The 26,646-nt window shown below is 32.1% G+C and overlaps 1 protein-coding gene across 1 annotated transcript in view; it reads left to right on the forward strand.

The window, feature by feature from the left end:
- The window catches only part of LOC129231400 (contactin-like), a 92,111-nt gene that overhangs the window by 13,376 nt on the left and 52,089 nt on the right, over positions 1-26,646 (forward strand). Inside the window, exons 2-7 of the mRNA XM_054865705.1 lie at positions 5,049-5,136; positions 9,224-9,422; positions 17,178-17,309; positions 23,477-23,598; positions 24,700-24,866; positions 25,020-25,209. Coding sequence (XP_054721680.1) covers positions 5,073-5,136; positions 9,224-9,422; positions 17,178-17,309; positions 23,477-23,598; positions 24,700-24,866; positions 25,020-25,209 — 874 coding nt within the window. The 5' untranslated portion in view covers positions 5,049-5,072. The remainder of the gene's footprint in view (positions 1-5,048; positions 5,137-9,223; positions 9,423-17,177; positions 17,310-23,476; positions 23,599-24,699; positions 24,867-25,019; positions 25,210-26,646) is intronic.

The raw sequence follows: 26,646 nt of genomic DNA on the forward strand, positions 1-26,646 counted from the left end.
CTCCTAAGTGCAGGACGTCGCTTCAACGATCCTCTTAAAAATACGACTATTGTCAGTCGAAAATGAGAAAACGTGAGCAGAAGAAGGTGATTTCCTTCTCATTCCCCCTGCTTATATCATACAGGGCACTCAATGCACGTCACTGTGGATATGCGTACGTAAGAGCCCAATCTGAATGTTTCCAGAACATTCGATTTGCCGCGGAGCCATCCGGAGATTACATCGCCTCCACTCGTGCTCTGACGTCACATCCTTCTTCATGACGAAACACGTCGTTCCGATGTTTACACGTTGATTCTCCGATACGCGATTTCAAACAAGCGTCCTTTAAGGGACAAGATTAACTGCCTTTTCACTATTAAAGAAATACAAGTGAGTAAGAACATTTACACTTAGTTTACACTTAGCTTTCAAAAGAATATTTCTCAAATAGACATTTTTTGGCTATCATGGAGGTGTTTCAATGATGGCATCTTTCCAAACCATACGTGTATGGCGGAAATTGTAGTGGATGAAGATCAATTGGGAAAGTCCTACAAAGGACTTATCGAGTTCATCATCGCGAACTTTCCGCCAAATGATCGTAATTTACGAGAATTTTAGATTTTCTTCTAATTTTAAGAAATCTGCAGAATTTCTGCAAAATTCTATCTTGAGTTGGAAGATATTTGTAGAAAATCTGCAGTTTCTACAGATTTTCTGCACCTCAGTTTCTACAGGTTTTCGGCACCAGTTTTTGCAGATTTTTGACACCGTGATTTCTGCAGATTTTCGACACCACGGTTTCTGCAGATTTTCGGCACCACGGTTTCTGCAGATTTTCGGCACTACGGTTTCTGCAGATTTTCTACCCAGTGATTTCTGCAGATTTTCTGCAGAAAATTTGTCAATTTTCCTCTCATATTTGAACAGATTTGTTCTGCAGCTCTGGCATTCTGTTCTGCGACATACCTCGCAAATTTAGTAGTTTTCTGCTTTGGGATGAGGGGGGGGGGAGACAGAATTTGTATATCCGGGCCTGGCTATACCTTATATTGGCAGTACAGGTGAGCACCATGATGATAGCTTACTACCATGAAAAATTATCCTGCTCCACTAATTACAAAACAATGACCAAAAAAAAAAAAAATTCCGAAAATCATGATGACTTTAAACTTAATACATGTTAAGTTTCGGACTTTGTATAGCTTGCTTTCATTATTTACTATTTAATTATTTTATATGTAAGATTTTTTTTAAGATTACCTTCAAATTACTTTTTATTTCATACATTGCTTGTATATATTTAATAACATCTTTAAAAAAATAATGGTGCCCGCGTTGCCACTGGTATTCTACTATGTGTGTGTTAGGTACAAAAATGTTGGGGAACATAATAGGGAAGTAATAGCAAATGTTTGTGTTTCATCAACAATTTCGTTGCAAGTTGTTCATATTTGTGATTTATGATAGTTTATTGCATTACATTTGTTATTAATTCTGATCAGAAAGTGACTGTGGGATTTACAAAGCACCATAGGTCATTTCTCATTTTTGTTCATTAAAAATATTTTGTAAACTTAACTGCTTATAATTTAAAGTACTAATTCTGATTGCTAGTAATAAATCATTGCTATTGGGTCATTCCATACAGATTCAATGGATGAGTGCGCTCAACCATTATTAATTTTTTTGAAACTCATATCCCAAAAAGATGCATATAAATGATGTTTAAAACTACTTTTATTTTTTCTCCAACCTTAACCCTTGATTTTTTAGAGGTTATCAAAAGTCATTTTCATAGTCAAAAATGGGACTTTTAGACCTTTGCATTTTTTCCCAAATCTAATTGAATAACAATCATGGCAGAGCATTTTACATTTTGATGTTAAAGTGCATAAGATAATAGTCTCACACACTAAGTTATGTAGCTGTAACTTAATAATTAATATAATGGCAGCTGGCCAAAGTTCAAGGTTTTTACACATTTCAAAGGGTCATAACTTGCTTAGAGGATAAAAACACAAAGTGAAATATGGCAAATACTAATCACTGGAGTCACACTAATGAGAAAATATAGCTGTAATTGTGTGTTTGTTTACCTTTATATATTACAGCCCCTCTTAGATAAGAAAGAGAAAAATGACATCTTTAGACCTCTGTAAACCAAAAGGGGATGAAATTTAAAATAAAATTTTTCAGCCAATTGAATATTCCATTCTAGTACTATGCACGTTATATGTATTGTTTTGTGTATTTGGTTTGTAAAAAAGGTACAGCTGTTCGAAATTGTGTTATTTATCCAGTTAACTCATTTTGAAAGGGAGCACTAAATCATTGAATTAGTTAAATGCGGAGTGTTTTTATCTATAAATGGGAGGGGGGGGGCTCTAAAGTATTGCAAGACTACTTTAATTATAATTTAATGAAGAACAACAAAAATTTTGTTTGCTGCTCATCCGTTGAATCTGTATGGAATGATCCTCTTATGATTTCAAACCCGTGTAATATCAATTTTGCTTCCTTACATTTTATAATTTATTACCAACCAAGAGTACATATAAATTGCCTACGAATTATGAATTGAAAATTTCATACGTTAAATTTCACAGATATGTCCATGTTAGTTTAAAATCCCTTTATTAAAAAAGATTCGAGAATTCATATAAGATGCGAGATGCAGCCTAAAAAAACCTTGCAGTGATTCAAACTGGCTTACCCCTAATCCATAAAACTATAAATAAGTTTTTTGTTGATGACAAAGGTTGTATAAACTTTAATGTTTCATATAATGCCAAATTACAAATGAGTTACAAATTAGGAAGATGCGAAATCTATTTTCTGTTTTGGAATTGCCTCCAATAGTTAATTCCCACGAGAAAATGATTTTGAGACAATTTTTTTCAAAAAATATGTTCCATTGAAAGTAGTACTTCAAAACTCAAATCCCGTTAAAAAATTGTGGAAAACGAACCGATAGTAAGCTTATAGGATGTGCGGTGGAAAGTTCTTGCCCACAAAGTAGCAGACAATCGTTGGTTGTAAAGGAATCACTTTTCTATCTCAGAATGATCCATATAGTTAAGTGAGTGAGAACAAACCGTTTCCCATGTCTATGGCTTATTTCCTTTCTAATTTTCCTTTCTTGTATAAGTTTATGACTTTCTACAAGTTTCTCGAGAATGAGATTACTCACTTTTTCGACATTTTGACTGCAATTCGTGTTGATGAAATGCAGAATGCAACTTCACTAAACAGATTCTTGAGCTATTCAAATGTGCTAAAAGTAGATTTTGGCTTCTTCAATAATCTAGGAATGCTCTGTTCTATTCTAACTCCCCCTCTTGTAAGCAACCAAGAAATTCCACGAAACAACCTTTTAGAGAACTTCTATTCTTATCAACCTTCCTCAATGAAAGGGGCGCGCCCTTGACTTGCCTCAATATGTGCATGTGCCACCTTAGCTTACCAAGGTTCCAAAAAATAGCGCCCTCCTTTCTCTGACATTTTTGATGTTCAAAACAGAGAGGGCAAGAAAGGAACATGTTTGGACTCACAAGTGAATAGATTTTAACCCCTTATTCTGGCGTCTTTACTCTTTTGCTAACAAGAGAAAGCAGATCTGTGTGCGAACAAAATGTTCTTTTGCTTTTCTATGGTTGTCTTTCTGTTTTTGTGTTTTCTCTAACATAAATTCCTATATATATATATTTTTAATGCTGAAGTTTACGATTTGCCAGTTGTGAGAGGTTTCAATGGTCTTTCTCAGAGGTATTTAAACATTAGGTATTTATGGGAAAAATGGATGTATCGGAAAAGTGGTCTTCAATGGAGGTGGTCGTTCATAGAAGTTACACTGTATTCATCTGTTTTATAAACATGCTACAATTTAAAAAATTTAAATGACATGAAAAAGCTTTTAAATAAACTGATCTTATTTTTTCATTTTAACTATGTTACATAATATTGTATATGTACAAATGCTGGTGTGATAATTTGGTGTGAAAATGTCCCCTTAATGTGATGAATCAATATATCGTCGTTTGAAAATAATAGTGACACAATTGATAATATACTTTAAAAAATTGATATTTTATATGGAATAAAGACACAAGTAGTGGATAGCATAGTTGCCAGTAGATGGCAACTTTGATTAAAATCTAATTTTACCTAAATTTGGTTAAAAGTTTTGGGAACCCTAAAAGGCTAACATGAAAACTGCGTGAAATAGACAAAAAGAATAGTATAAACAATTTTCAAGAAAGAATTTCAATAATTAGGCATTGTTATGAATGAAACAACAATAAATTACAAGTTGCAACGATTTAAAAAAAATTCCTGAAAAAGTTGCTTTTTTGCGTTGTGACACTATTCTTTTCAAGCTACGATGTCTTTGTTATTGTTAAATGCATTTTTTATCCCTGAAAAAAGTGGACAAAGCGCAGGAAATGTTTTTTTTAGGAAGTTTTTCCGGGGTGGGCAAACTGTACAACCCTGGCAAGCATGTGGGCAATAAGATGCGGAAAATAGTTGTAAAAAAGGTAAATTTCTAAAATGTAAGTTGACAAGTTTAAACTGAAAATTCTTTTTTTTGCAATTTATTAATTTATTGCTTTGAAGAAAAGAATTTTGTGGAAATGCAAGTTCAAGCTATGCAGAGATGTTTGCAGAGGGGATGAGGAAATTTCTCTGAGTTTTTTTCTAAATTTAAGGCCTAAAAATGTGTTTTTTGTCTCTAGTGACATACGGGGAACAGAGAAGGCACAAAGGCTCTCCCTGGAAATGTGTCAATATTGGGGCTCCAAAAGCAATTTTGAGCTAACTATGGTGATGTTAGGGGAAAGGTTAGAGATTTGAAGTCCCTAACATTAAAACGCTATTATTTTTTAGCTATCTTTGGTGACTTTGTAGAAGTTCAGTCCCCAGTGGCCACTAACAAAACTGAGTCTACTGGCTACTAACCAGTTTTCACCTGTACTTCAAAAAGCGACAAACATCAAATGATGCATTTGATGTAACTTTATGTAATTTTTCTGTTATTGAATTATTGTTGTGTGTTTTTTTCACAGGTTCTTGTGCTTCATGTTCTAGTCATGTTTATGCCATTTCTTTCTCATGCTGTCATAGTCATCATATTGTGCACCCTTTCAAAATATGGTATGTATGACTTTTTACATATGTGAAGGCTTATATTTTTGAAACAATCTCAATTGTCATCAGAATCGTACATCTAAATTACTGTGTCTAATGTACTGTAGTCTATATTACTGAAGGGTGAATAATGACTACCATTTAGGTTGGGAAGAGGGGGATCATGCTTAGGAATGATTCCCTTTCCTCCCTACAAACAAAATTATGGTTTTACATGCAAAAAATTTCTGAAACAGTGGCTGTCAATAAAAAGCACCAAATTGACCTGGAATGCACCGAAAAAGGCAAAAACATTACTAATTAATTTCATAAGCAATGAAAAGAAGTCAAATGTACCCCCAAAGCAGAATACTTCTAAATTTGCGACATACATCACAGAACAGATAGATGCCTGAGCTGCAGAACAATTCTGTTCAAGTGTGAGAGGAAAACTCAGACAAATTTTCTGGAGAAATTCTAGATTTGTGTAAAATTTTTGCAGAAAATCTGCTGACATTGCAGATTTTCTGCAAATATCTTCAAACTCAAGGCAGAATTTTCCCCAAATTCTGCAGATTTCTTTAAATTTGAAGAAAGTCTAAATTTCTCTTAAATTACGATAATTCGGCGGAAAGCTCAGGAAAAATGTTGAATTCAATAAGTCATCTGCAGGAACTTTAAATTTTCTCTTGAACTTAAAGAAATCTGCAGAATTTCTGAAAAATTCTATCTTGTGTTGGAAGATATTTTGAAAATCAGCAGTTTCTGAAGAAATTTCATATTCTAAAACTGAAAAGATTCTGATTTTTCTACCATTTTTGGTTCCCCTTCTCCTTATTTTTTCCAATCGATCTTCATTCTCTGCAGTTTCCTCCATAAATGTATGTTTTGGAAACTTACCTATATTCAAACATGTCCATCGCCGAAAATTGCGTGTCTTGTTTGAGATTTCAATCCTTTTCCATCCTGAAATTATTTCATTATTTAGAAAGTTTTGATGTGTTTTATTATATGCTACCTTAACTCAACTCGTATTCTTTATTATTTTAGTAATTTATTAATTAACATTTTAATTCCTCCTTCACGCCATACAAAATTAAGGTGCTTTGACTCCTATGTTTGGATTTTTATAAAATTTGCATCTTTGCTCCTTCTACGCTTTTTAAAAAGCATATAAAATATTTTTAGAGAATCTCAATCGATTTAGGTTCCACAGAAATGCATAGCAACAGTGAAGTTTTAATAACTGAAAAAAAAAAGCTCCTGTATGAAACAATTTTGATTTAGGGTCCCGATTTTTGAAAAAGGTCACATTGGTCACTTGTGTATTACAATTCTTGAAGCACTTGCAGAACAGTTTTGGTGAAATGATTTTACCTTGCCAAACATCGTCAAGTATTCTGCTTTAGGGAAATGTACTTTAAAAACTTTGATGAATTAAAAAGGTTACTGCAATCATTTATATTTTATTCACATGAATTGTTTGAATGCAATGTGGATACATAAGAGTGTTGATTGTTTAGGGAGAGGTTAAGGCCCCCGCAACCCTCCCTCTGTATGCACCCCCTAATATTACTGTGGTTGTACAATAAGGGTAAAGTGAAAAAAATGAAAATATGATAAAACGCTAAGTAATAGTGCAGAAAAGTTGCTTTTTGAGGAGACATTTGATCATGCAAAAAGAATTTCTACTTCAAAAAATATCTTGAAGTTTCACTCCCTCCTTGAAGTTGACCATTTTTACATAAAAACTGGAAAAAGTTACAATAATTTTATCAAAAATAAAAATTTGATAACTTTGAGGTAATATCACTTAAGAGTAGAATTTTTGGCATTTGTTTATTTTAATAATAACCTGTATTTTTAAGTTCCATGCAAACTTTGAACTGGACCAATATAGTGTTAAAATTGAATCACATCATGATGCTCCTTACTTTGAGGAAAAGTTTTAAGAACTTATTATTTGTAAAAATTTGCTTTTATATTAATTCTTACATAGACACCAGGGGCGTACCACTGGAGTATCTGTAATAGGGGGTACCACTATTAAGGGCGCCTGGAGGTTTAGGTAACCACTGAAAAAGGGGGCAAGACAAAAAACTAGGTGAGCCTGCAAAATTGGTGGCATCTGAATGTTTTCAAGAGCATCATAGATATAGAGACTAGATTTAGCTTCTGTGGTTTAAAATGGAGTCAGGGAGTTCAAAATAGATCTGAGTATTAGAAATATAAACATATTTGTTAGCATAATATTCATTCCGAAATAGAGGGGTTCTCCCCCGAGAACATTTCGAAATTGTAGTCATACAAATGACTGTAGACAATATTTGGTATTGTTAGATGAAAAAGGCTCAGGAACGCTTTCCCATCCATTTTTCGAAATTGAAACTTTTAAAAAGAAGTTGTTACCTCTGATTGTGTTGAGAAAGGAGGGGGGGGGGGGACATTATAGGGTGTTCCTCCTGAAGTTACTGGCAATGTAGCTCTAACAATGCAATTTTAGATGATTTTTGATGATGTACAGAGGAGAGATTTGGGGACTCTCCCTGTGCTATCATTATGTTAATTAGAAATTTTAACACTAAACAAGGCTTAATAAAAGGTGCAACATTAGTAGTAGCTAATCAAGAGAATACCCAATAACGGCAAAATTCTTTGGTTCTGACAACCTGACAAACAAGTAATTATTCCGCAAACTGTACTCACTCCCTCTGATCCGGCTATTTCATTTAAACTGGTCAGAAAATAATTTTCTATCAAGGTAGCTTGTTCCATGAACAGTAGATAGCGTTCATTGTTGACCGCTTTTTCGTTTCTTCATTCCCCTGAAATGACAGTCTTACCAGTAAAACAGTTACGTTACCGAAGTTAGCCTTGTCACAATAAAGTCTTTCACTGCATCTTAAACATTACAAAAACATATCAAATTATCATGCCATGCCCCAAAGCAGAATACTTGACGATGTTCTGCAACCTAAAATCATTTGACCAAAATTGTTCAGCAAGTACTTCAAGCATTGTATGCACAAGCAACAAACGTGATCTTTTCCACAAATTGGGAGCCCTAAATCAAAATCGTTTCATACAGGAGTTTTTTTTTTTTTTTTCACTTTTTAAAACTTTACTGCTGCTGTGCATCTCTGTGGAACCTAAACCGATTGAGATTCTCCAAAAATGTTTTACATGCTTCCTAAAATGCATAAAAAGAGCAAAGATACAAAATTTTCTAAAAATTCTTCTAAGAAATTAAAATAATGTTAAAAAAATAATAAATTACTTAAATAATAAGTAAAATGAGTCAAGTTAGGGTAGCAAATAATAAAACACTTAAAAACTTTCTAAATGAATTATTTTCTGGATACAAAAGGATTGAAATCTCAAACAAGACACGTAATTTTCGGCGATAGACGTTGGAATGTATAAAAAAAAAAAAGGTTTATGGAGGAAACTGCAGTGGATGAGGGTCGATTGAGGGAAAAACCAAAAGCGTTAAAAAAATCAGAATCTTTTCAGATTTAAAATATGAAATTTCTGCAGAAGCTTTGCGCAAATTCTGTAGATTTCTTTAAGTTCAAAGTAAATCTTAAGGTCCTGCAGATGACTTATCGAATTCAACATTTTTTGCGAGTTGTCTGCCGAATTATTGTAATTTCCAAGAATTTTAGATTTAATGGTATTTTAAAGATATCTGCCGACTTTTTGAAAAATTTTATCTTGAGTTGGAAGATATTTGCAGAAAAACTGCAGTTTCTGCAGATATTTCACAGAAATCTGTAGAATTTCTGCAGAAAATTTGAGTTTTTTCTCTCACATTTGAGTAGCATTTTTCTGCAGCTCAGTCATCAGTTCTGCGACGTGCGTTGCAAATTTAGTAGTATTCTGCTTTGGGGATGCCATGGCGCAAGTGTCATTGTTGATGATGTTAGGAGCAGTACTCAATCATTGGCTATTATATATATGATAATTCTTCATAATATCCTTTCTTTCAAATATTTAAAGAGTGGATAGCCACATAAAATAATTTGAAGAACAGTGCGGAGTTCCGCACAGGTTGACTAGTTTATTATTATTCATTTATGAATTTTAGAAATAATTTTATTGTGTTTTATTTCAGCAAATTGTCAAGTTTGCCACAAAAATTGGGAGGATTTCAAAGACTCTTGCTATAGATTTACACGCACCCCCTTGAAAACACGTCTTGATGCTTCTGATAGGTGTAGAGCTTACAACTCAGACTTAGTTGCTGTTAATAATTTAGATGAGCACAATTTTATAATCAAATGGTTAAGAGAAAATGATCCTCAACATAGACAGTAAGCATTTATTTTCTTTGTGAAGTAATGTTCTTGGTAACATTTTTAGTTCTTTTAAGATGCACTTTTTTCTGAAATAATTGAACATACGTTTTTAAAGTTATAGTTTTAGTTAAAGAAAATATGAATGTGTATTATTAAGAGGTATTGAGCTATAATGTACTTGTGTTTTTGTAATGTTTACACATTTTATTTTCTTTTAGAACTGACTTTTGTGAAGAAAATATGACTAAAATTTCTAATTTGTGTTTTTTTGATGCATTTTATGTAGCAAAATGTATCAAAGCATACCCTGACATGTCCTAACTGTAGGGGAGAGAGGTGGGGGGGGGGCGCATGTGGCCATTTTTTGTTTTATACAGAAACTAACCTTTTTTCATTTTATTATCTCATTTTTTTTACTAATCATTTAATCTTATGGCTTATCCCTTCAAAGTGCATGCTTAAATATTAGAAGATGGGACAACATTAAAAAAAAGTATATATATATATATTTGTGTCTTTTCAATATTTTTCACTTTTATTATTATTATTATTTGTGTATATATATATATATATATATATTTGTATATACACTACGCGTCCAAAAAAAAAGTCGCATGCCTTAATATTTGGTTGGACCTTATTTTGCGCGTATTACAGCTTTCATATACGCCGTGGCATTGCTTCAGTGAGCTTTTGTAGAGTATCCGTTTTTATTTTCGTCCACAATTCCATTAAGAGGTCTCCTAAATGTTCGATAGATGAAGGAAGTTTGGTGTGTGTGATCTTAAATCCTTTTCGAGTATGTCCCACAGATTCTCGATTGGATTGAGGTCTGGACTTTGTGGAGGCCAAATCATGTGTTAAAATGATGCATCGTGCTCACCGAACCAAGATTTAACAATTGTAGCCCGGTGTACTCTTACGTTATCGTCTTGGAATACACCACTACCGCCAGAAAAATACAAGTCCATAGATGGCACAACATGATCATCCAGGATGTTAACGTACTATGCAGACTTCATTTGGTTGGGGCACAATGCAGCCAAGCCTAGTCCAGATGAACAGAAACAACCCCAGATCATTACACTGCCTCCGAAAGAGTGCACAATGGGAACAAGACATCTAGGGTCCATTGCTTCGTGTGGCTCTCTTCGAAACCTGATGTGTCCATCATTTTGAAAGAGCATAAATCTTGACTCATCGGACCACATGACCTTTCCCCAAATCATTAACAGTCCAATTTTTATGATCTTTTGCAAACTGCAGTTCTTTTCTTTGAGTAATGGCACTCACAAGTGGCTTCCTTATTGCAACACAGCTTCTTAGTCCCGATTTTTTAAGTTCTCGTCGCATTGTGCGCTTGGAAATTGTTTTACTTTCCTCGTTGAAGAGTGCTGTGAGTTGAATGGTTGATTTCTTGCATTTTTTTCTTCACTAATCGCTTCAGAGACCTCCGATCACGTTCTTCCAGAATTGATTTACGACCACAAAGATGTCGCGAACAGGTAGCTTCTCCGACATCTTTCCACCTTTTAATAATGCGTTGAACAGTTCGCAATCCTATACCACTAATTTCAACTATGTCTTTGCATTTTGTCCCACTTTGGTACAGGCCAACAATTTGCCCCTTTTTGAACTCTGTTACATCACTTCCTTGAACACAACTACCAATTCTAGCCATGCTTAATTCGAATTAAACAGTCTTCTAGTGCAACACCCGCATTTTAAGCTTGCATCGAGCAAAGATTTATGCAAATATCTGTAATACTCATCGAATCACCTTCTTCCAAAATTGGAACACTTAAAATGTGACAGGGACTTTTTTTTTGGACACTTAGTGAATATATATATACGTGTTTTATAAATTTACAAAAATCGTCCACATATGCCCCTACATGGGGTATATTTGGACATGCTTATAGCACATTTGATCACCATAAATAAAACAAAATTTACAGTTTCAAATGGCTTGATTTCACATTGGAATTTCTCTGCCTTCTCTCAAAAATCCTTGATCAAAATGTTGTTTTGCCATTTTCAGAAATTACTGTTGGCCTGGTAGGAGTTTTGAGATTCTAGACAGATCATAATTTCGAAGTCTGCTTGGAATGAGCTTGTATCATGCCATAATATCCAAAAAATATTTTCAAAATACTTCAATATTGTTTGCATTTAAGACCCTGGCTGAACTTTTATTCTTTGGTTGTGAAAGAGTAATATTCTGGACATTGCCTCATGTAGCTGTCTTTTTCAGTAGATACCGGTTATTTTATTATTTTGCCTAGCACTAGGAAACTTTTTCTGCATAATTAAGTTACTAACTCTCTGGTTAGACATAGGACTGGTTATATTATACCTATTTGAAATGATTTTATAAGGTACAAAGATGATATCTTTTCTTCTTCACTTTTAATGGCATGTTGACTGCCATACTTCAATCCAAACTTAACTACATTTTTATGAGGAAAATATTTTTTATCGTATTTAGCAACAGTGTCAGGGAAGCTATGTATGTTTCTTCTTAGAATGTATAAGTCTAAAAATGAATATAATTATTATATTAATGAATGTATATTATTTATAATTTATATATTTATTATTATATGAAATATAAACCTTATATTGAAGTATAAAATTTAATGTCAAGAGTATTTTAATATCTCATGAGCGCTAGAGAAACCATAGTTGTTTCTTCTTAGAATGTGTAAGTAAAAAAATGGAAATATTCATTCCTTAATATGTTGAATATTGAACCGTACAATTCAATGTGAAGAGTATTTTAATCATATCCCCCCCTCAAGAGTGCCAGCCATTTGTTTTTTAATATTTTTTTAAGTATAGTATACAATTAGTCAGTAATGTATATTTTGTTAAGGAAACAAGAGACATAGTAAAATTTTCAAAAACACTGATAGAATTTACTCCAGTGAAGAATTCTATAAATCTCATGAGTGTTACTTTTAACAGGTAAGGGAATAACACTCATGATAAAAGACACCCAAATAATGAGTAGATCCTTACTTATAAATATTGTATTATCTTTAACTCATACCTTTATCACACAGATATATTTTTTCTCATATATACATATTAGGGTGGTCCTTATTTTTGAAGTTGTAGATATTTTAGGCAATGCTCCCTAAATTTGTTCCGTTATACAAGTAAATGATCCTTGCAAAATTTTAAGTCAATCCATGACTATTAACCCATGCTCCTAGCCCCCCTCTTTTGAGTTTTGAAGAAAAAATTGCAGATTTTCTCATTTTTATTTAAAAATATTCTTACATTTCATATTTAAAGTAATTTTGAACCTAAATAGATGTTGCTACTTCCAGACCAATCATTCTCTCACTTTCATTCTGTAAAATTTTACATTTTACAGCTGCTACATGTACACCAATGGCCTTGGGTCAAGCATGCCGCTATTCTGTGCTCGTTTTAAACCAAGCGGCAGGAGATCCATCCCCCAAGATGGGCACAAGGGATTCTAAAGGCCATTAATGAATGGCCTAGGCCATTAATGAATGATATTTCACAACATCAAATTGCCTTCTCTTGGCTTTGGGGGTGTTGATTTACAATATTTCCTGTGTATGTAATAAGTGTGGCAAATAGGGTCGCTAGGTTTCAATGCAATAAATAAAAGTAATGGCAATTATATTTTAATTTGCTGTTCTTTAGTTATAAATATACTCAAATGTTTATGCAGTTTTTAATTCTTAAAATTTAAATTTTGAACAATCCTCAATTACTCTAGCATAAAAATATACTGTATTTTCCATATCTTAAATATAAATTTAAAAAAAACTAGATCGGAATAATTTAAAAATCTATACTTTAAATTAATTCTCTTCTATTTCAGTACATAGTCCTTTATTATCATCAAATTTTTCTTGCAATTCAAAAGATTTAGAAACCAAAATGGGTATCTATCCTAACCTGTTGAATCTTTTTTCTATATCAGGTCTACCACAACGCAAAAAAGCTTGACAACTATTGATATCTGCTTGCCTTTCATCACTCTTATTAGGGACAAAGATGTTGTTCATTAATTAACAGCCTATGTAGATATAGTTAATTTAAATCCAAATGACCTTGTGATCAATCGTACATCTCTTAAGAGAGCAAGAGAAAATCTTCAAGAGGTAAAATTAAATTGCATGAATTTAAATTTAGATTTTTTAGTTATTCACTGGGATACAAAGCTACTTCCAGATGTGACTGGGAAAAAAACGCGGATAGGCTTACCGTGATTGCTGCAGGTCCCAATGTTGTGAACAGCTACTCTGGATTCCTGAGCTATTTCTTCAGTTGTATATGATATCTTAGATGATTGCTCTTTATTGCTAACTGTTCAAGCTGTAGTTTTTGGTACAATGGCTTGCAATATCGGCCATATAAATTGTGCATGCAATTTGTTAGAGAAAAAACCAGACAGTGATACATTACATTTGGATTGCCATCATCAGGCACTTGAAATCGTATTGCAGAGTGTGTCTTTAAAGAAGTCCTTGCCTTTCTTAGTTCTAATCCTGATATTCCATTATTTAAGCGCTTGAAAATTTTGTGGAAAGATCTCCATCATTCAGAACATATAACATTTCAATCAAGTACACATACCACTTAAATTATAAAAGACAAAGTTGATGACATATTATTGTTTGTAAAAAGCGAAATTGAGAAAGATTACAGAGAATTCTCATAACTTGTAATAGTAATACCTGGTGAAGTCCCTCCAACAGGAATATGTTTTCGGCAGCCTGGAGCTTATCCTTGAGCCAGATGGGTGACAAACGTAATTAATTGTTTGAAAATTTATATGTTTAGGAAACAATTAAAATTGACCTTACATGAAGAGAAATAATTTAAATGCTGTTTTACAGTTACATGTTGTATGAAAATACGGTTTTTCGCAACTAACCCAATCGAGGCTCCTTTAAATAATATAATGTGTCTAAAAAACTAGCAGTGTACAAACATGATGTCAAACATGCAGCAGAAGCAGCGATTGGAAAATTCATAAACCACTTATGGTATTTAGGGGATGAACCAGTAGCTTTGTCTGTACTGGATGAAGGAATTAACTTTGAAGACAGGAAAAGACTACTCCAAAAAATGTTTGCTTTTAAGGAAGACGTGTCTGATGACTGTATAAAAAATGTCAGATAACAGTAGATGATTCGTAGTACTTTCTTAGTAAAGATTTTTCTCTTTATAGAATCAATTACAAGTCAATAAAACAGTTTGATAAGTTACAAAAACCAAAAGATGTTTTCCTATTTAATCCTGATTCATGGCAAATTGAAGGAAGCTATTTAAAAGGTAGAAATATCCATAAAATGCTGAACGTTCTGAATGATGCAACTGAAAGAGGAGCACAATTAATCAAAGAATTTCACAATCAATTTACCAAATATGAGTCACAAAAGCAATTTATTTTACAGACAGTCCTAGACTATTGGGGAAAAATGCTCATGATTGGGATAAATTGAGAAAAGTGTACGATTAAGGTAAAGTTTCTAAAGCACTATTTCATTCTTATTCAATGTAAAATCTTTAGATGATATGAAGTAATTAAAAAGATAAATTTAGTGCTACCTCACTGTAAAAATCTTTTGCAAATCTAGGAGAAACAATGTACGGGGTCTGAAGTAAAAATTCGAAGATTTGTGAGGAAATTATCAAAAGTGTTAAAGTTCAATGTCCTAGGGGCATGTGTTATTACTGACCGATCAAGTTCAAATTTTGCACAGATTACTTTTTATTATAGTGTCACAAAACTAGGGGGTGTCACTTGTTGAATTCCGAAAAAAAAAAATTGCCATATAAATAAGGACCACCCTAATATATATATATATATATATATATATATATATATATATATATATATATATATATATATATATATATATATATGTGTGTGTGTGTGTATGTAAAAAATTCCACATTTTAATGCTTGGCATAGTTTGATCAACTTGTAGGTTGTGGGGTTGGATTTTGTGACATTCTGATTAACTAAATTACACTTATTTACAGTAGTAAAGATACTTTTATTCAGCATTCTGGGTGTTGAACATATTACAGCTCTGATCGAGGTATTACATATTTTCATAGATGGTGAATCATTCTAAAAACCCCTGTGTTCCCCGTGTTTGCTGATTTTGTTCTTCAGTTTCTTACTTTGGTTGCTAGGGAAATTATGGTTGACTTTTGCTGCTGATTGGTTCCTAGCTCAATAAGTGCTATATGGGCTCCCTTTCCCAGGGATAATTTTATGCATTTTTGAGAGCTGTCAAACACTAATCAGATGCCTTCTTGAACCTTCAAGTTCGACATTTGTATGCCACTTCAAAATAATTTATTGTAGTTATATTCCTTGCATCAAGAGCTACTTTTTGAAAATGGGCATTGTCCGAAAAAGTTGGAACAAAGCTATGTAAAATTACATTCTACAATTTTAGAAAAAAAAAAAAATATATATATATATATATAAAATAAATTCACATTTATTAAAAAATTGAAGAGCGAACACTGACCCAAAGCTAATGTTTGTAAAAATGAAATTTGTCTGCATTGTTTAGGAAAAACTCTAACCCTTAAAATATGATCTTCAAATAACTACATATTTTAGAGGAATTACAGCTGAAAATCGATGAGTTCATATCTTATGAGTTTTAGTCTCCCATGAGTGTTACTATAGCCAAAATTCAGCATTTGTATTAATAAACTTTTCATTTTTTTCAATCTTAAAAATAATTTTTCAATATGGATTTTTTTTAGCTATTCATGAAAATATTTTACATTTATTTTAAGACGTTCTTATAAACTTTACCCTTTATTCAGGAAACAAAGTAACACACATGAGAAAAACAGTAATACAAATACTTAACCTTTCTTAAATAAGTAAATATTTATAGCATTTTGACTTATTACTGAGTATTTAAGATTGTTTAATCAAAATGTGTTAGATTATTCATTTTTACAAAAGAAATTACAGAATGTTTTATAAAGGTAACACTCATGAGAAAAACAGTGACTTGTCAAGATGTTTTTTGGAATTTCTAAAATATAAGCAAATTAACTCCCAAATAACCACCTGGTTAGAAAGCTATAAATTGTAAGGAGTTTATACCTAGGAAAGTTTTAATGTTTATACCAACAAAAATTTTCAAATTGCGTCAAACTTAATTTGTCAATGCATATGAAAATCACCCGATTGCAAAATTATTACACACTTATATGGGTATTTTGTGTGAATAGAGTTCACTTCAAAATAAATACCCTGGGTATTTATTCTCAAAAATAAATACCCGGGTATTTTACATCACTGTTTACAGGACTGTTGTAAATTTTCCCACTATCAACATGAGTCATTCACAGCCCTGCATAATTCTCTCACAATCATCATGATTTTTACTTTTTGCTTGAAACATTTGCAGGATTATGCTGACATTTCCACATAGTTAATATTATTTTCAGGAATCAAGATAAAAACTAAATTCAAAAGTCTTTTTTTAAAGATAATTAAAAACCATTGTTTGAATTTGAATAGTCCCTGTTTTCTAATATTTCTTCCATAGTTCGGATCTTGGGTAATCTGTATCAATGAAAATAAATGGAAAAATAATTTTTTGATTATATTTTTGCAATGATCAGTTTTCCACTTTTTTTGAGACATTTTAATTTTAAAATTTTAAATATTTTAAAATTTTTGTCATAAAAATTGATATTTTAATGCAAAAAAAAATAATAATTATGTTTATTTGTTAGATGGTGGACCAGTGGACGAGATGATGGGGATAACAATTGGATCTGGGACAGTGACAACACTTTATTTAGTGACACAGAATCCATGTTTTTACCAATGCAAAATACATCATATTTTCGCTATGCTGCTTATAAGTAAGTGCAAATTTTGATTAATTTACTTTTATCTCTCAGGCTTTGATTTATAATCTGTGTTATGTTTATAAACTTGTTTTTCTTTACCTATTGGAATTATAGCCAATGACATTGGCATGTACCCAATGGTATCAGGCATACACCTAGGCATTTAAATCTGATTCTATTGGATTAATGAAATAGTTTCGTAGACATTAAACTCTTGAGTTTCAAATCATGTGCTCTTCAACATTTCGAGTTTAGCAATAAGAGAATTTTATTTTCCCTTCTTGCTAAAAATATTACAGTGAAATACCTTTAACACAAAAACACTCAACATGAAAAGTCAGTTAACATGAAAACTCGGTCAATGTGAAAAATTAGTAAACATAAAAAAATACTGTGCCCTGTTTATATACAGTGCCTGCATTTTTTTCTTTTAAGGCGAAACAAAAATTGTTTTTCTGTGAAAGAAATTCGCTTTGATATTCAATTGCATGTTTGCTATAAATAACTATAAAACATTTATGGCATTTAGCTTTAGGGCAAAGCAAGTTCCTCTTCTTTTAGGGTTCCTTATCTTCCCTGCATCCCCCTCCCCTCTCTCCTCCGTGGTCATCCTTCATTAGAACTAATAATACAAATGATTTCATCCCTGTAGATTCCGACTACTGAACCAACAATGAAGTTCATGGTGTCTAGTTCAGAAATGCAGAAAATGATTAAAATTACTGCTGTCAAAAGAGGAGATGAATAAAACAATGAATGATCTTGAACAGTTTGTTGACATTATAATGCTGTAAAACAGGGGTTTCCAGCTTTGTTTAGTCAAGGGCCACATCTTAAATTTTTTGAAGCAAGGCGGACCTATAATCCAACAATATTTCAATTCAGATGATTTAGTTAACACTAGCTCCCCTCCTCCCACCCCCATCACCCACGTCTTTCAAAAAATTTTAATAAGCGCTCAGTGGCATGAGTGTAACCAGTATTCTCGTTATTTGTGTGCAAGCCAAGGTGCAACAAGATGGTGGTTTTTAGCTGCCCCCTTCGCTCATTGCCAGTTTTCAAGGCCCAGCAATAACTTGATGCTGCAGCCTTTACCCATCTTGCTTCAATTTCCTGTACTAAAGTTTATTTTATAAAAAAGAAATGAGTGAATTTATAAAATGTATTTGCTTTGAAGAAAAGATAGATACCAAAAGTTATGTCCTTAAACGTTTTATGCTGTCTTTGACAAAGACGAAGGATGGAGATGAGGGGATCAAGCCATATCCCCTGAAAATTCTTCCAAGTTGAAGTCTTAACCCATAACAGAGGAGGTGAAAAAGTAGGATGTAATAGGGGACGTGAAGTATCAGAGACCGCTCCATTTAAGTTTTTTTTTTAATCGTGCAAATAAGATCCATTCCTGCAATTTCCTTTAGATTTTCTTTGAATTTTTATTACTGTGAGGAAAAAATATTTTTGATTTTTAATCAAAATATACCTTTTCCAAGGAAATTTTGCTAGTGTCTTAAGATTTTTCGAGAAAATCATATGCTTCACTAAATAACTAAATACTTGCAATAAAAATGAATCTATTATTTATTAATGATTTCATTTTAGCTCTTTGTATCATGTAACGAGAAAATTTTGACAGCATTTTGACTATTAGTATTTCACGTCATACTTCGAGGAATAATTCAGACTTCATGGTCCCTAGAACATCATTGCGTAATATTTGTGTACAAATATTATTTCAAACAAATCTCAACCTCATCTAGAATATTTTGCATCTCTTTCGCATAACACGGATGAGATAAATGAACCAATATCCGCGGTTCTAACGTTAAGAGCCAAGTCTACTACTGCTGAAAATTATAACACTGAAGGGGAGGTGCAGTCTTATAGACTGCTTCTAAAGAATGCAATGAAATTTAAACCAGATGCACTTGCCCAAGGATACTGATAAGGAAGGGGGGTGTTCAAAATCAAAAACAAAAAGGAATTGGGGGAAAAACCATTCAATCGGACTGAATATGAAATAGGGGCGATCAAATGAACTTTTGAGTGGTCTCTGAGACCGCTCCTTGTTAGCAAAAATATGAAATTTTAGTTCTTGAAGACAATTCCTAAAGGTTTAAGAAAGTTCTAGTAACTTAATTCATTGTATTACAAAAATTGAAAAATTATCCCACTACCTAACCGGCGGACGAATTGTTCCCCAAAGTAGAAACTCCAACAGAATGATGCGTTTGTTTACACAACGCGATGATGTGACGTCATAATTACCAAGTTGAGTAACGTTTTGCTGAGTGCAGGTGAACAACTATTTAAAAGTTTCACAGTTAGGAAATAAAAGGTGTTGTGTTGTTTCACAGCAATAATTTATGCATGTGATTCAATAAACGTCACATCATCACGTGGTGGAATTGGGAAAGGTATTTAAGAGAGTGCATCCAATCAATCAATCCTCTTGTTATTCTTATCTTATCTGTTTTAATACATGTCGCCGTAACTGCAGTTTGGTGTGTTATTGGGAGCGGTGTGCTCCAGTTTCTCATCAGTTCCACGTTGTTGAGTGGACTTCATTTTTAGAAAAATGTAGGAAATAAGTTCGTTGTGCCCGGCTAAAAGAGTGGGCAGGTTCCATTGGTCACCTTGAGGCATTTTGGTGGTGAAGTATGAAAAGGTGAAATATTGTGGAGTTTCTTTCACGGAAGTTGATATTGTTGGACGTAGGCTTCACAAGACCGTCGAAGGTTCACGCTGGATTGGATTAAAAGATGTCCTGGAGTCTGGCTGGACTGGATGTCCGCGTGTAAGGGTTCTTCACCGGATGTGGCGGTTCTTGGTGTCCGAGAGGTCAAGTCTATGGAAGGTCCAGCATGGCGGCTGGCCACGAGTGGTACGAGCTGCAATCAATTTTCACGTAGGATCCTATGGAAGGATCAGGCCTTCACGTTTTGATATGCCAAGTATTAAAGAGTGAATATCCTGAATGGTATGAACTTTCATCTTGAATATTATCAGGACTACTCTATTTTTAGCCAATGGACTCAAGGTGGACTAGCGTTGACTAGTCCGTTAAGTTTTGGAATCGAACGATACAGTATTATATAATGTATTCCTATAAATGTTCTTGTGGGGGGGGGGTTTATTTTCAGTCAAAATGTTTGGGTTTTAAAAGTAGTTTATTTACCCTTGTTGATATTACAAATTTTAAGATATATATTTATCGTTATTTGAATAAAATTGTTTTTGACTGTTAAATGTGTTTCTCCAATTCCATTTTTCCCCCGAGCAGATCACACCACAATTTCTGTTAGGCTTGCAACAACCCGTTTTAGTTCCTCAAACTTCGGGTATTTCATCCACGGCAGTACGCGAGTCCCAACACTCCTCCCCTGTTAAGGGTTAAAAATGCAGTTTCAGTCGATTTTTGTTGGTGTGAGAGATGGTCGAAGGGCAAGTTTTAGCATCCACCTCAAGAGAAATTTTTAAAATTCGTATTTTCAGGCAATTGAAGTCAAATTAAGTTAACGAGAGGTTGCAATTATCTCTCCCAAATTATTTTTCAAAAATTAAGTCAATTTAGGTTATCTTTGGTAAAGTCAAAGGTTTTTCCTCCTTACAAATTAATTTTAAATGCAATTTTAGATTATCTTTCCTGATTTGTGATGTTAAGGAAATGAGGAAGGTTTAGATCCTCTCTTCAAAACCTTTTTGGGAATGAAGTCCTAGAGACACGTTTCAGGCTATCTTTGATAATGTTTAAAGAATGGTCAGAATTCAGGACCTGTTCCAAAAATTTTCTTACAGTAAAGTTTTAAAATGCAATTTTAAGCTATATATAAGAAGGCGCCATGCAAAAGCTAACAGATCCACAAAAATACAAAGTTGAGTTTGGCAGATTTTTATTTGTGAACCTCATTCCTAGATGGTAGTGCAGTTGGTTTCACCTCAAAAAAGAACACATCCAATATTTAACATTAAATAATTTAATAATTAGCATATTTCTATTAAATAATGATGTAAAATATTAACAGTAGGTGTAAAGTTCAACATTAAATAAATAATAATGGCTACAATCATGCTTGGTAATGGCATTTGAGATTTTCTTGTCTAGGTTTTCATTTCAAATGCTTAAAAAGAAATATATTATCAAATTAAAGCAAAAAATTTAGAAAAATCAGTCGGTAAGCTTCTTGCAGGTTGGGAAAAATATGCTCCAGGCCAAATCCGGCCAGGGGGCTGTAGGTTGGAGAGCCCTGCTGTAAAAGACCCTTCAGGGAAAAAAATCAGGTCTATTACTTTTTTTACTTGTTTTTTTTTTCTCCCAATGGATCAGGGTTTGCCATTATAAATCAGTCGATATATATATCATGATAAATATCACGATATATATCCAATATTTATTTTGAAAATATCATAGTATTTTGATATTTTCAATATTTGTTTTTTCAATATTGGTATTTTCAATATAAAAAGTATGTTAATCACAGTAATTTTGTTTATTCATTATTAAAAACAACCAAAAAGTTATTTACTATATTTTATAATGTATTGCATCATTAATATAATCATCATTAGTATAACAAAGTAATATAATATTACTTTTTTTACTTGTGTTTTATATTCATAAAATTATTAGTAATGTAACAATTTTAATTCATATACTAAAAGTGCCTAATTAAATTTTAAACATTGCTCAGAAAAAAAGAAAATGTCTTATGACTGTGCACCTGGTAATGCATATTATTCAATTTTGAATCATATAAGTGTAAAAGTAGCAAACAGAAGAAAAAATGAGTAAAATAGCTAATGCTAATTTAACTCCATTAAAATTGATAGAAATGTAAACTGAAATATTAGATATAAATAATGAAAGAAATGTTCATTTTAAGTCTACATATTGTAACTATAATATAAGAAATTAAAGAGTGATTTGATGATGCATTTACTATTTTGAAGACTTTAGTTTGTGCTAATTGAAAATATCGGATAGATATTAAAATACACGATATATATCAAAATATCTGATATTTTCGATATTCTCAAAAATATCATGATATTTTTGAACCCTGCAATGGATCCACCCCACCATAATTGAACAGAAAATCTAGATAAAACTTAACAACTTCAAAAATATTGCTGTGTTATGTTCTACTTTTGGATCTTTTAGCACAAAAGAAAATTCAGATCTATTCAGTTTCATGTTAAAGGTTTTTCACTGTATTTCAGCATCCGCTTTTGTTCCATAATATTATTTGTTTCGTTGAAGATTATGCAATCATTACATAATCAATGTATCTAATTGATACAACAAGACATTTCCAGATAACTGATTGCTTGAAAATTAGAAAAACAGTGGAATTTTTATGAAAAGTGGAATTAAAAAGGGGGGGAGGGAGGTGGCAAATAGATGTTGAAGATTGTTGCAAATATTTTAAAATGCTACTTTTTCAATTTTTTGTCTTTTTTTTTACACTTACAGACTCCTCAAAAATCAGGTATTATATATAAGTGCGATATTTAGTTTTGTTGATTATTTTAACTGAATCTTTTATGCAAAAAAAATTCAGAAGTAATTTTTTTTTTTTAATTTATCACTTCTTGTGTTCTCAATTGTTGTCTTGCCTATGAGTAATTTATGTATTTGCATTAGTTGCTTTTGTTTGTTTTAGTTGGTGAATCTTTATGCAATGTTACATGAGTAGAAAACTTAAGAACTGAATATATTTTTAAACCAATCACTTTTTGCTTTGATTTAAACTTATAAATAGGGCTTTGACTTCGTTTCAAAGTACTAGTAAACCAACAACGTTTCAAAGAACTAGAAAACTAAGTTTTAAACTCATTATTATGTATTTCACTCTGACAAATAAATTGTAAACTACGTGAAAAGAAATCTTTAAGATAACACAATCAGTTTATGGTTGAAAGGAATAATTCATCATTTCTTTTTCATGAAAGGGCTTTAAATTTGTGTGTTAAAGGCTAGTTTGTCTGTGGATCATATGCTGCAACTTTGACTGCTTTTTCTTCCATCAAAAATTTGCAAAAAACACGACAATATTTATGTATTTTTAAGAGCAAAAGAATAGATTTGGAATGCTAATTAGTTTTGTTATTAATATTTTACCAAATTAAACCAGCGCATTATTATTCTGTTTATAAAATTTTCATTACTTTTTTTGTTCTAGCTATTCTGACTTGGCTAACAAATGGGGTCTTCAAAAAGTAGATGAACTGGATCTGATGGCATATATTTGTGAGATTCCAAAAGAGAAACTTCATCAGATAATTATCACTGAAAGAGAAATAGGTAAAGTTTCACTGTGTTTATGTTCATAGCATATTGAAGATAATAATTTTTAGCACTTTCATCCTCATTTTATCAAAACAGTATACAGGAGCCTTCAACTCTTTGAACTGTTTCAAGTTATACAGGCTTATGACAAAATCCCACTTAAAATTTTGTCGGAGTGGGAGATCCCACCCTATATTTTTCCCTCATGTGAACCCTGGTAGAATCATTTTATTGCAAGCAGTATTCAGTAAATAGAATTTCTTGATTACAAGAGAAAAAATAGAAATAAAATGAATTTGTATCATAACATTATAGTGAGTGTTCATGTATTTCACTTTGCACTCAACATAGTATGTATAATGAAGGAACAGGGCATATTATGAATGCATACTTATGCATATATGTAATGCATTATTATCATTTTTTTAATTTTTTTTTTCACTCCACCCTATTGTACACCTATAGTAATATCAGGGGTTAAGCAATTTATTAATAAAATATAAACAATTGCAGTAACCTTTTCAATTCATTAAAAAGTTTTTAAAGTTCATTTGAAATACTACTTCTTTTCATTGCTTATGAAATTAATTAGTAATATTTTTGCCTTTTTCGGTGCATTATTCCTGGCCGATTTAGTGCTTTTTATTGACACTCACACAGTTTCAAAAATGTTTTGCATGTAAAACCGATTCCGATAACATTTGAGCTGATTTCAAAAATATAAGCTTCTACAAATGTGAGAAGTCATACATACCATATTTTGAAAGCATGCATAATATGACTATGACAACATGAGAAAGAAATGGCATAAACATGACTAGAACACAAAGCACAAGAACCTGTGAAAAGACACTTAACAATAATTTTATAAAAGAAAAAATTACTTAAAGTTACGTTACCAAACTGCATTCTTCCTAAAAAGTTCAAAAATTAAAAATTCAGGATGCAAAATTCCACATTGCAGGAGAATGACCCATATAGTTATACATATAAATAGGGGTTCCATATTTGATACTAGTAAGAGTTGAACCATTTAGTCTCCTAAACATTTTAATAACCCTGAGGTTCATCATTTTTCAAGTCTTTTTTATTTAATATTTATTTCTTGATTTTCAGATTATGGGATCAATGTATTAGACAAAGAACTCATACCTCGGGGACCTTATTTCATTGAAGAACCCCAATCTGCTATATTTGATCCTAGTAGTCGTAAACAAGTAAATGATGTTGCTTTGAAATGTGTTGCTGCTGGTTATCCCCCACCAATTTATAAGTGGTATCGAGTAAGTTAGCAGAAATATTTGGTATGGTATTTTCATTCTTTCAGTATTTTGAAGAGCAATTTCCAGTTTTTAAACTATTTCTGATATTTTCTCTCATAGACAATGCAATATGAATGATCAATTTTAAAAATACTCATATATCTATTTTTACAGGAGGAATTCAAAAGCGATGAACTTATAAGTCATATTGTTGATCCATTAGTTGATTCTCGATATACACAAACAGATGGTACATTGATAATCCACAACCCTCAGCAAAACCAAGATCGAGGAAATTATCACTGTACTGCAGAAAATAAATATGGAATTGTTGTTAGCCAAAGTATTCAATTAAGTTTTGGCTGTAAGTTTTATTTATTAATTTGAAAGGAGATTGTATAAAATCCTTTAATTGTAATTTTCTAAATTTCATTTACTTAATAATTCAGTCCACACCTTTTAACATTGACAAACTTTGCTATTGTTTTGTTCATCATATTATGGTAAATAGACAAATGGAAATGTTTTAAAGTAAGGAAATAAAATGGCTGATGTGGTGCCCTCTTTGTATAGAACTAATCATAATCATACCATTTATATCCTACCATGTGTGTGATTTTCTGCCCCTAACATTAAGTGATGCATCTCTAAGTATATGAGTATGCAGAAGTGGTGGTTCACTACAGGACTTAAAACATGTTCACCGTATTATCAGAACAAAGTTGATTTTTCTGTGTAGATAATTTGTCTTAGCACTGGAATAATTTAACCTTTTCACCCGAATACTAAAAATATACATGAATGTGTTGTCCAAATATTGCAGGCATGTCAATCTAGGCTGACCCTTCATAGTCTCGGAAGTTTTTGAATTTAATGTATGTTAAAATTTTTAAAAAAGTAAATTGCAGTTACAGGTATATTTTAGGTAAACTTTTCTAGTGCTTTATCTTTGGGATGGTGAACAATATTAGGATGAAGTTTTTTTATTTGAGGAATAATAATTTTTCTTTAAAACCGTATGCATCGTTTGTAAATGTGTGTTCAATTTTTTTTGCTATAACTTTTTGGGGGAAAAATCAAGTTTTTAAATTTTTTCAGAACAGCCAAATTTAAAATAAATGTTTTTTTTTTTTTTTTTGCTGTTTATCAGTACCATTGCTGAAAAGGAGAACTACCACTTTTCAATTTAACAGGTTGTAGAGACTTTTGAGGAACTATATATAAAGGCAGACTTGAGTAAACCCGGTAACAGAAAGAGTTTGATGCTGCCACATTCATCGTAGATTCTTGAAGAGGTGTGCAGACTTTTTCTGAATATTATATATATATATAATTTTTTTTTTCTTTCTGCTCAAATGTATTAAATTTAAAGTAGAATTATACTGTCAAAATAGAGCGGAACAAGATAAGAGAGAGAACCAAAATCTATGCAGGGGGGGGGGAGTATTTTTCTGCCTGCCTGAATTGACATGGACTGCGCCTGTAGCAAATTAGAACAATTTGATAATATTTTATAAACTAGATAACACAAAAAGTGTTTGAATTTATGAATTAATTGATAGTATAACATTTGTGCGTCCAGTTGAATTACTGCAAAGAATTGTTCAACTAATGTTTGAAACAGATGGCTCTATTACGACTATTCATAGCAATTTGTGAGGTGTATCATTAACAGTGCTGATACTTAAAAAAAAAACTGCAAGTTATGGGGGAAAAACTGATTCTTATGTTGCCTAACATTTTGCATGTAAGGTTTGCGTTAAATAAAGTTTTTACTCCTTCCCCTTTTAAACATAATTAG

This window comes from Uloborus diversus, chromosome 10, assembly GCF_026930045.1.
Source record: "Uloborus diversus isolate 005 chromosome 10, Udiv.v.3.1, whole genome shotgun sequence".
In the NCBI taxonomy this organism is placed as follows: domain Eukaryota; kingdom Metazoa; phylum Arthropoda; class Arachnida; order Araneae; family Uloboridae; genus Uloborus; species Uloborus diversus.